The 12,129-nt window shown below is 42.1% G+C and overlaps 1 protein-coding gene across 3 annotated transcripts in view; it reads left to right on the top strand.

The window, feature by feature from the left end:
- Nucleotides 1–12,129, top strand: part of CLUH (CLUH binding protein of NUMT mRNA) — a 54,730-nt gene that overhangs the window by 7,358 nt on the left and 35,243 nt on the right. The window contains exon 1 of one of the 3 annotated variants that reach the window (XM_032779442.2): nt 5,615–6,577. The exons of the other annotated variants lie outside the window; for them this stretch is intronic. Within the exon in view, the coding sequence (XP_032635333.1) occupies nt 5,650–6,577 (928 nt within the window). The 5' untranslated portion in view covers nt 5,615–5,649. Of the gene's footprint in view, nt 1–5,614; nt 6,578–12,129 lie in introns of those variants that run through there. 3 annotated transcript variants of the gene reach the window in all.

Consider the following 12,129-nt stretch of genomic DNA (forward strand, 5'->3'; position numbering starts at 1 on the left):
TTCCTGGCTCTCAGTCATGTGCTCAGGTGAGAGAGATCAAGGTTTAGTTCCAGTGTGACAATTTCTGTGTATTGCTTAATAATGTTACACTAATAAGTGAAATGTTACTGTGTTTAAGGAGTTCTGCCAGTATTGTGTGGAAGCTTGGTGTAATTTTGTAGCTGCTGAACTGAGTTTGCTTGTAGCTAATGAAATGCTATCTTTTCTTTCTCTTACATGAAGATTGCCTTTCCTTTAAAACCTCTCACACTGTTTGGCCATGTAGTGTTTTCCAGCAAGGACAGGATAGTTAACCCTTTGGTTTAGTTAACTTATACAAAGTCAAAAGACGGTGATAATACGGTTCCTGGATTACTAGCATTTTTACTGCTGTCACTACTTCAGATCTGAGCTTGTCTCAGCTGCAGATTTAATAATACAGTCAGCTCAAAGGAATGCTGTTCACTCGACTTCTTCTAGCACCTTTCAGAGCCACCTTTCCTGGCTTTTCTAGATACAACTCTTCTAGTTCTACCACATGTTCCAGGTATGCCTTGTTGCGCCATTGGTTTGAACAGGCATTGTGGGAAAACTGCTGTTGAGATGCAAGTGCAGTCGTACAGAAGTAACAAGGTCAGGAGAGTGCTCTTTAATCGAAGGATTTGCTATGACTGTCTGTCACTGGACCATGGACGTTTCAGAGGGGCTGATCTTTAGACTGTAGAGCATGGCTTCTGTCTTATGTTGCCTGCAAGTGAGTGATAGCAGTCGAGAAGGTATTCAGATGGCAATGTTGGAGGCTCTATTTACTTGTCACGTGTTTGGTTGGTCAATCTAGGCAGTCCATTGTTTTGAGGAGTTATTTAAGGGTTTGGCATTCCTGTATTGTTATGTGTTTGTAAAGTAACCATCGGTGGAGAATGTAGGATTTAGCTGGAGCACACACAGTAAAACATCATCACTTCCTCAGCACTGAAATCCATTGTGTTTGGAAGCAGATCAACTTTCAGACACCACTGTCTCTACAGGTCTGTGCACCAACATTAGTGGTGGACCATGTCTCCCTGCAGAGAGACCTTAGGCAGTCTCTACACAAGGGAATCTTCTCAAATATCCCTCCCCTTTGCATCTGGAACTAGTGATACCCTGGGTGGAAATGGTTTGCTAAAATCCTCTGTTGTAGACGAGGCCTAAAAGAAGGGAGAGGGGAAAAGCAATAAGAGCTTGGGAGAAGGTAGGGAGGCTCTCTATTCAGCCACATTAAAAATCCAGATATGCGCATAAAGTAACCAGTCATTACTGTAACTCTCCTCTTCCCTGTTTCTTTATGCTTCAACTCTCTCTCACCCTGCCCCATTGTGGTATGCCTCAGGTTAGACTGTAAGATCCTTGGGGCATGGTACAGGTCTTTCATTTGTGCTGCAAGACACTTGCTTAGGCACTGCATAAATAATAGTAAAAATGCTTGTTCTCATCTCCGTAAGCACATGAGCACTTTAATTAAACAAGCTTTACTGTATAACCCATATGTCAGCTGCTACAAATGGAGGAGCTTTGCGGTTTTTTTGTGTGTTTTTTTTTTTTTTAACTGCTCTTAACTAGAATAATTTGTTAATCTGTCTTTGGCTCTTAGTAAGTGGTATTACAGACCTTTAGTCCTTCGCCCTTAGGGAGGGGCAAAACTACCTTCACTGAAATAAACTTCATTCCAGCTTCCAGGAAAAGTTATATCTCTGCTATTGTATTTTGAAATCTTTGCTACTGTATTTCTGTCTTCTCCCTCCCCCTTACCTTTTCTTTGAAGGGAAATTTTAAAGGATCAGTCCACTTAAAACAAAATTCCTTATCAGTTACTAAGACTTTTAATTTTTAGAAGTGCCCTTTAACCTAAGTTTCCCTTTGTAGAGTCTGTTTAACTCCAGAAAACCAAACCAGTGCTAAAATTATCCCTGTTCTGAGTTCCAGGTGCCCTTACCCATCTGTCTTGTTTTGGGTTTTTCCCCTCCGTTTAGGAAGTCAAGACAGTTTCCTGTAGTTGCTGATATATATTTTTTTGAACTTTGCCTTAAACGCTGGCCTTTCGACACAGTTTGGGAGCAGTGTTTGAACTGTTTACCATTGTAGCTAAGCCTTTTGGCCAGCCAATGGTAGAACCACGTTTTTAAAAAAAGTTTTGGCCAGCCAAACCACGCTGGAAATTGGTTGAAATGTAACTCCCAGACTTGGCCAGTGTAGAAGAGGGACTCAAGATGCTAAGTTCAAACCTTAGAAAGCGTTTCAGTTGCTGCGGGAAAGACCCTCTGAGCCAGCAGGATTGACACAGCACAAATGAATGTGGCCTGCAGGGGCAACTACTGCAAAACTAATTTTCTGGTATCCACAAAAGAGCATAAAAGGTGCAAACTTCTACCTGAACTAGAACCGCTCTTGTTAAACGTGGCTTGAACATGGTTGGGCCTAACCGAGCAGATTCTGGTATGACTCTACTCTCTTTAAAAGAGTGAAGAATTTCTCCCATTTAAATATCCGTGGTGTTATATGTAGTGTCCACAGAAGAGACTCCCAGTACAGCAATTTCTGTCTCAGGTTTACCTCCTCTTTTAACTGGAATAGGCATCACTTTATCTGTGGGGCTGATGAACTCTTTTGGACAGCTACATAACTACAGGGAGTGAAGGAACTTCACATGACACAACTCTGTGTGTCCTGAAGCCTCTGGAGACTAAACATGATGCTTACAACCCTTATTGGTACCTACAGATGGTTTAAAACAAACATTGATTTACAGATCCTGGGGGACACCTCCAACCCACTTACTTAGGGGCACTCACTAAGGAAAAGGTGTTGGTTGCATCAGAAGAGACGATGGAAATTAATTTGAAAAGTTGGAACCTCCAGGTTATAGATGCCCCCTGATGGGATGGAGAGAGGCAGGTCCCATGACATCCTGCCTCTCTCAATGGAATCTTCAGGAAATAATTGATCCTCCTTTGAAGATGGCATAAGCTTTTGGGGTCCCTATTAAACTTGTTTCCTCCTACATAAATATCACTCACTATAATTGGAACCCTGCCCAATGCCTTCACTGTATCTGGTTAACTTTCTTCTAGTGAACGTAAAATACTATAGCTTGTGCTATATGTAGTACATTCTCTCTAGTTCAGGTCCAATTTGCACTAGCTTAATTTTGCTGTTTGTATACCTACCTTTAGTAGGAACTCTGGTGGTGGTAATTATTTGATCACAATTTTTGATATAAGAGCAACTTCCTATAGGATCCTTTTATTGCTCGTTCTTAAACCACTTTTGACTTTAGTGTGTGTGCAAATAGCTTAACTATAACTTGTTCAGTCTGAGCTAACGGTTTGGCCAAAATTCCCCCATTGAGTAAATAGATCCAGCTCCTGTGCTAGTTGTGCCTGCTTCAATTGGGTCTCTATTTGGCTCTTTATTTCCAGTTAGGGGCCATGTACACGCTGTATAGAAGTAAAATGATGAAGTTGGTGAATTTACAGCTTTGGTAACTAGAATTAAGGTAAACTTGTTACAGTTAGTGAAGCAATTTGAAATAGAATGAGTCTGTACCAGGAGGGTTTCTTCTCAGAGATTGTCTTTTACACAAACACCCATGTGAATTTAAAGGGTTTTTAAACTGATGTCTGGAGCATGTACAGCTTGTGCTTCTATGTATAAGGAGTTAGTATATCTGCCGTTTCCTGATGCTTCTGAAAGAGACATTAGTTGGAAGATGTGGACATTTTTAAGCATTTCAAACTCGGCACTAGATCCTGAAGGTAATGGGGCTTCTCGTGACTAAGGGTTTGCTTAGGCCCTTACTGCGTCTTACTTAGAAAAGGGCTAATGAGTCAGAAGTCCTAAAAAAGGAAATCTTAGCTGCCTTGACTGGATCTGGAGTTAGAATGAGTTTCGATGGGAGAGGTTTTTGTTCTGCTGTTTTAGAAAAGCAAAATACAAGAACAATAGAAGCTAATCGGGGATTTAGTTTTGTATAAAGAACTTTAAGCCTGTTTTTTTTGTTTCCTCCTCCTTCCCAACCTGTTCGTTCCATTTCTTCTTGGCAGGGCATTAGCTGGAGTACAGAATTCTGCTATGATGATTGGCTCTAACTTCCTAAAATTTTCATAAGAGAAATGATTCTTCTTTATGTCTATGGGTGTGGGATTGACTGTTAACAAATATGTTTATGACATAGTGTCTGTCTTCACCCTACTCTTGAGACATTCACAGCAGAGACAGGATTTTTTTTTACCTCCATAAATTTGGAGTTGGCCTATCTTAAAGTTCACAAGAGTGAATTACAACTAAACTAGATGCAAACATTTAAAATTACTTAAGCTATAGCAAAACGGAAGGAAATGCTTTGACTAGGAGCATAAAACTTGCCATTGCAAAGTCTAAACTTCTGGTTCTTCAGGCTGAGTATCTTTCTTGGAACATGACTTTGTAATAGTCTTCCTTGAAGAGTTCGCCTCTCCCCCCTCCCCCCCCAGTGTAGCTTTCATTAGAGGATGTGTCTCCAAAGGAAAATAACTGTCTGGTAACACCACAGAAGCAAATATAATTAAGAGCCTACTAGACACTTTACCGGCGTACATGTGCCCACACATTAGTAGTGCTTATCCTGAACTGAGAGATGGGATAGGACGAGAACAAGGAGGGTGGTTGGGTTTTGTGGTTTAGTTTTGTCCTTTGAATACTCTTGTCTGGCAGCTTTGATTTGTACTGTCACCTATGAGATAGTAGGGTTTTTAGTGCTCTTGTTACAAGGTGAAAATCTATAAGCTACAACTCCTGCAAAGTTACTGGAGATTCCTTCAGTTAGTTTGAAATAGAGGCATTTTATGGAGCCAGAAAACTCATTTGGCAACTCTGTCTACCTAGTTCACTCCTTACAGTCCGTTTTTATGCCAGTCTGTTTAATATGGATGGCTCTGCATAAGCCTAGGCATGCCATAGTAACTAGCCTTGTTTTGTAATTCAATGCATCTTATTTGTTTATAAACTTGGCAGAGCTGAAATGCTGTAACATGGTCCCATACTGCATCGGTACAGAGCCTGCTATCACCACTCTATTTATAACTCACTGCTGGTTCTAACAGTCAGGCTCGGATCAACTCTCTCTTAGACACTTTGAAGAACTTTGATTTTTTTCTCCCGTCTCTGGGGCAGCGGGGAGAGGAGGAAGTCTTCAGCTTTGGGGAACTTCTGTTTTATTTTGTGGATGTTCTGGCATTCTGCAACTTGATATTTTGAAGACCGAGGCAAAGACATTTGGAAGATGAAGGTCACTGGAAGGAACTTTGGGACAACTCCTGCTATGGTGAATCCAAGGTTTAAATCTGCGTAAGATACGAGAAGGGAAGAAACAGATGAATGTTTAAGAGAATACTTTCTTTGTTCCCTGATGTATGTCTCTTTCCATGATAGCAGTCTAAATTTATTAATCTTGTGCTTTTTGTCTCATGGGGTTCAAATGAGAATTTTCTTAGAAAATCCGATCAGTTAGCTACGTGGCAGCATTAACAAGTCCAAACTGTAGACCATGCGAGACCTGTCTTTGTTGTGTACTTTAATATATGTATACAAACAAGAGATTGCAAACAAAACGTACTTCTCCCGTTTGGTCTTTCATCTGTGTAACCGGTAATCATGGGAAACAGTATCTTTGCAAATTGCTGCAGGCATGTCACTGATCTCATCTTTCAGACACACAGCTTTAATTCGGCTGAGAGGGCCCCTCTCTTACCCAATTCTCCCGTTAGTTGCACTGCATCTCCTGATGTCTCCCTCCCTGTTCAAATGAACTTAGATGTCTCGGAAGCTTGCAAGTGCATGCCACTGTATCCGGACATTATTCTCAGCAATGCATCGAATGAAAGTCTGCAAAAATGGCCAGAATATGTTCAAGGCTTACCCAAGGAGAAGGGCAGTGAAGAAATGATGAAGGCCTGTGAAAACAGCTGCTTGAAACTCAGTGTTGCTGTTTCTAGCTTAATAAAGCAGACAGAGGCATCTTCTGCTCTGGCTGTCCTTCCTGGCGACCTTGAGAAAGGATCAGCTACACAGTTAAATCATTCTCAGTCACTTGAGGCCTGCCAGAATTGCGGGAAACTTGAGGCCAATGGCCTAGACTCTAAAGCGTTCAACCAGGAAGAGCCTGTGGTACCAGCTGACAAAAGAGCTGCAGCCCACAGAATGCCTATTGTTGATTGGCAGCAAAACCGAGACATCTCTGAGAGGGGAAAAGCCTCCAGTTTGGAACCATCATTAGCAGATCCAGGTGTCCAGTTAAAAGACAAAACTTATGCTTCTAACTTGGGAAGCTGTGAAATGGCTGAAACGCCTAAATCTAACCACTCTTTAAAGGCAGAGAGAAGCCAGAATATACAAGAGATGGTCTTGTCTGTCATTACGGATGAGAATACACACATGATCCAGGATAAAAGCACTTGTTACTTACTGACCAATCCTGCAGTTGGCCTAGATGGCAAGTTAAACGTTGATCCTGATCTTGAAGTGAGCATACTGCCATCAAAGCAGAAGAAGAGGAGGAGGAAAAGGAAACTTTGTTTTTTAGGTGCTTGGGGGGTGACTTTTTATTCTTCCGTGTGTGTGTGTTTATATATAATGTCTTGGGGGAGGGATATGCTGGGAAGAATCACATTTCCATACAGACTCTGTATTCACTCCCTTAACTATCTCAAAACTTTTCCTTTTTGGCTGAAATATCGCATGTTTGCTCTATCTCAAGGTGACTTTTTAATTTTATTTTTGTTGATCTTTGCACAAAAGCTCTTTTCCATTTTATGAAAGCAAACTTTCTTTGTGCACAACTCAGTCACTGCAATCTAAACCTCTGACTTCACAAGTGACTAGAGCTCAGTAAGGAATAGTTACTGTATTGAAGTTGCAAGCTCATAATCTTTTAAAACAGATGTTCTGTGTGCAGTGCGGGTCTCTTTCCTAAGTGCAGGACTATGGTAATGTGCAAAAATTGCAGATTTGTGCAAAACTGTACTTAGGTTCAGGATATTTTAGGGTGGCGGATTTTTAAAATCTAAGTGTGCATTTGCACTGTACAACCAACTAGGATTTATTTTTGCATCCTGCTCCTTCCCCAGGCTCTTTAAAAGAGTAAGTTATTGCAGTGTTAGCTTTATGCATTTATACACAGATCAGGAACTGCACAAGAAACAGTAACGTCTACATATAGAACCGATTGGTCCTATGTATTTTATATAATGAGGCACAATGGGTACGTATGTTCAGTATGGATGACATAATATGAAAATTTTGTTGTGTGTGCCCAAATGTAACGTGAAGGTTATAGGCTAAGTTTTAATTTTTCTTGTTTTGCAGAGAGGTAGCATAATCTGATGGCTAAAGCCTAGTAAGAGAATGGAACCCTAACCGTGGGCCAGTGTCGCTCTCGGGTGAAGTTCTGCGGTTAAGGAGGGGAAGAGAATAAATTCTTCTGTGGCCATTTTTTCCTTTTTATTTTTATTTTTTTCAAGGTCTAGAATGTTTAAAGTGTTAGGAGGGAGGATGGTGCCCTTGAGGCTGTGAAAGGTGCCTGCTAAATACGGTTTTCCATGTGATTCTGCAGACTATCATGTGGCTATCATCTGTGCATGCATAGTGTCACAAGGTGTGTGGTTATACCAGTGTGTACACAAACTTCTGCATGAAGAATTAAGGTATTTAATCTGCTATTCCTTTTATTTTTAGGCAAATCCAGGCCTAGTTTATGCATCTCCCGATATGGTTGTGCTGTTCAAAGGCCAGAGCTGGATTACAAGGGGCTCTTCACATTATTGCACTGAAGGCAGGCCTGGGAAAGAGAGGGATCAGAAGTACAGCTCTGTAAGTCTTTGGCTCCCTTGCCTCATGGTGGAGCCAAGTCAGGGATGGGCAGGGCTATGTGAGCCATTGTGGATGAAACAGCCTCTAAGCAGCTTTGCACTTGCTCTATAGACTGGGGCAGCATCCTGCTCCTCTTCCTCCATCTTTCCCATGCTTAAAGTGGGAGCTGGGCAAAGGATAAGTCCCTAGGTTAGGGCAACATAGCTAAAGAGTCACTACTGGGACTGTTGGATAGCTGCATAGTTTAGATCTCTTGCAGTAGAGCCCATCCAGTATGTAAAATAGGTGAATGAGGTCAGTGAAGGCCAAGCAAGATAGCTTAGTGGAGGGTTCTGCTGTGATGGGAGGAGGGATAGCTCAGTGGTTTGAGCTAAACCCAGGGTTGTGAGTTCAGTCCTTGAGGGGGGCCATTTAGGGATCTGGGGCAAAAATCTGTCTGGGGATTGGTCCTGCTTTGAGCAGGGGGTTGGACTAGATGACCTCCTGAGGTCCCTTCCAACCCTGATATTCTATGATGTCATAAAACACATAGGAGCCAAGCCACTTGGAACTCTATGAGGGATCTGATTTGCGTTTCTTGTTCCTCAGGTTGGTACTCTCCACAGGAGGCATAATCCATAGCACTAAACCAGAGTGATATGTTGCAGTAGCACTCGTGTGTGCACTGTTACAATGCTAGTCTTTAAAAATAATGTGTTTATTTAAAACTCAGGCCAGTTGTGCTTGTGGCTGAATTCTACCTAAAAGGCACTACAGAGTTTAGCAGACATGCTGGCTTTTGTTCTGAGTGGAAATACTTTGGAGAACAGGTTTGTTGTTTCCCCCCACCCCCACCCTCTCCATTTTGCTTTTTACTGAAAACTGACACTAGCATGGCTTAAATCTAAATATTAGTCACTTAAACCTGGGATCAAAGTGATCGTCCCATCAGGCTTCTGTTTCCACCCAGATTATGGAAGCAGAGTATAAAAGTCCTGGGGTCAAATATTCTGCTCTTCTCTGCCCCTGTGAATGTGCAGTAGCTGCATTTTCTGCTCTGTTGCTGCTGTTTTGTACTTACAGCAGTGTAACACCATGGAATTTTGGTCCTGAATGCTGTCTTGGGTTCAGCTAGTAAGATGGTGGGAATGCTTTTAGCGTGCTGGGGTTCTTCGGTTTTCATCTTTGTGCCAAATGTGCATTTTCATTCTGCAGACATGCTTAAAAGCAAGAGAAGTGTTTGGAAGCGTATTTCAAACTGTAAAGACATGTTTGTACCCTCAAAATGAACCTGAAATCACAGTGGTGACAGGTTCATGCTTAAGACGAGTAAGGACAAAATAGAGTTTTAATTCCTTCATCTTTAACAGTCTGCTGCTAGTGTTGCTAAATGCAGGTAAGGGGATTTTAAAAACCCAAAACCTCACTTGATTTTGACAGTGTTGCTTATTTCTTAAGTTTGGAATGTGACTTCTTAGCAGGTTAACTTGGGACAGCATTTATACTGTTATGTCTTAGACCTGAGGACGAAATCTGCAGCAAAGTGTTTCTGTTAAAAGGCATCGTTATTGTCTCTTGAAATAACGGAATGATTTAGCTCAGTGGTTTTCAACCTTTTTTCATTTGTGGATCTCTAAAAAAAAATCTCAAATGGAGGTACGGACCCTTATGGCAATCCTGAACCATAGTCTGTGGCCCCCCAAGGATCCTTGGATCATAGATTGAAAACCACTGACTTAGCTATTTGGCACTTCTCTGGCTTGTTTGAACATTATGGATCTAAATTGCTGATGTTCCGCTACCTCTCTTGCTTATAGGAAGTGGTATTCAAGTTCGGATTTTAAAATTACACCTTGGCAGGGACCTTGATCTAATTGTTTTTGTGAGGTGCCTACCTCATGTGTGGGTTTAGCACAAATAGAGATAATTACAATATGATGTCTTGTCTCAGTATATTTTTGGTCTGTCCATGTGAGTAGATAGAAACAAATTCTTCTACTTGCACTGTTACACCAGGTGTGACATGTAATTTAATCAAGTACTACAGGGTTCTCTGTTCCCTCTGAAGAGTTGGTTTTCACCATAATATTTTGGTTTGCTTGGTTTTTTTTTTTCAACATAGTGGTCAGCAGAACCTGAACATAGGGTGAGGATTGTGATATGAACCAATGGCTCAGAATATTTAGTTACAGCTGAAGTGTCTGCCCAAAGAGAACATGGTTCAGTCACTTTAGAAGAGCCTGGGAGGGCAGGCTCAGATGCCGAGGATTCTTACTGTAAATGTGTATTGTCACTTGAAATAATAGAAAAACCTGGAGGTTCAGAGGAACACCTATGACCACAAAGCAGTGTTAGAGGTTTAATGTAGAAATAGAAGGAATGTCCATGTTGCTGTTTATAGTGATAAGATCAGGGTCATTGAGCGGAAAGGAGGGGCTGCTGGGCTGCGGTTTCTGAAAAGAACACAACCAATTCTCAGACATGACTCAGTAAATTACCATCCCGTGTTTTAAAAATATTTTGTGTTGCACGTTTTTGTGCAGAGTAGGGGCTCAGTCCTACAAACACATTGGTTTGTAAATTAAAACGTAAAAAAGACAGGAGAGATGCCCAGAGATGTTTTGTAATTTGAAGAAGTGAGTAAAGTTACTCATGTGAGTATATCCTTTGATAGAATAGCACAACATACCGGTTCCAGGTTCGGACTGAGAATTATAAAATCAAACTGCATTGCCTCTCAGAGAAAAGGCTAGTGTGTGGGTATTTTTTTTAAAGAAGAAAAAATTCCCTTTTGTTACTAACAATCTTAAATTTTATTGAAGGTGAGCTTATAAAATTTATTTTCCTTTCCCTCTTTGTGCAGTTTGATTACCTCAGGCGTTTCTCTGTGGAAAACGCTGGCACGGCTGGCTTTGTTTCTGTTTGTCCTCTCCCTTTCTATCTGGCTCTACAGAGCGGCAGTGAAAGTTGGTGACTCCTTTTAACAGTGGGTAGGCGAAACTTCCATGCAAAGCTCTGCTAGGCTTTGTGAGTCACGGCAGAGTATGCGATGCTTACCCTGAGGAGACTCCCCTGCACCGCTCCAAATTGGGGTTGCAATGAAAGAGACAGCTTGCATGGAAAGGACACTGTCCTGAAAACCTCCCTTGATTTGTAAAACCATCTTCCTTTTCCCAAAGGTGACCCAAACTAGTGGGTTATTCTGCTCGACTGACCCTCTCTCTTGGTGCAGGATTAATTTCTTGCTCCTCAACTTGAGACCGTGCTGGCTAGAGTTGGATCATGTGGTGCAAGTAGGCATTAAACTGCCACCTCTTTGCTGCCCTGTAGCTTGACCAAGTCATATCCTTTCCCGATGGCCAGTGGAGGCTATTTTGCACCATATTGCATGATGGCAGCTTCTTGTTGTGTTGAAGTCTGCTAGGAAGCAGTCCACCAAAATGCTGCTCACTCCAATTGTTGGTAACTTTTATAGCCCAGGAAAGTCACAAACAGAAGCATCGCCCTGAATTTGTGTAGGAAAGCTCATATGCAGCCTCTCCTTTGACCCTGTTTGGTGGCAGGGTTCGCTTGGGTAGATGGAGTTAATAGCACTTATCCATGACCAGTTGGCGTGGCTCAGTTCACGCTTGGAGCCAGGGTAGTCCTGGCTTGCAGCATTTGTTAGCCTATGATGCCTCAGCAAAAAACAAAAACAAAAGAGTAGTAGGAAAATGAGTGGCATGCCTGTCTCTAGAACTGCCCACCTCTGAGCAAGTCAGTTAATTTCCACTTGCTTTTTAGGAAAATTCACTTACTTGCTGGGAACTTAGAAGTGTTTCCATCTGATGTGTTTCCTGCTTTTGTAGTGTTAGAAAAAGGTAGTAATCTTGGAGAATGTCAATTGGCTGTGTTCCTCTCTATGGGCTCTGTTGCTGGAGTGGCTGTTGTATCCAAACTAGGTATCTCTTGCGGGTCTGTTTGTGTGGTATGCCTCCTCACACGCAATTCTTTGGTGGGCTAATAGGAGATAGACACATGTGTGCAGAGCTGCAAATATCGGGTTGATTATAGCACCCGTGGGATCCTAGTGTGAGGGGATGGAATGAGGCCTGCTGCGCTGAACCCATGTGGTTTGCGAGAGGTGCACGCAAGAGCTTCAGGGTGGCTCCTGGGTGGAAGAGCATAAAGACTGGCCTTTGTGTGTCTGCTGACACCAAGTGAAAGCTCCCCAAAGTTTAAAGTAGCCTGCCGTACATGGGGCCCACTGTAGCCCGCTTGGGGCTAAACCCTGCCTCCCCACCTTCA

This window comes from Chelonoidis abingdonii, chromosome 20 (genome assembly GCF_003597395.2).
Source record: "Chelonoidis abingdonii isolate Lonesome George chromosome 20, CheloAbing_2.0, whole genome shotgun sequence".
Lineage (NCBI taxonomy): Eukaryota > Metazoa > Chordata > Testudines > Testudinidae > Chelonoidis > Chelonoidis abingdonii.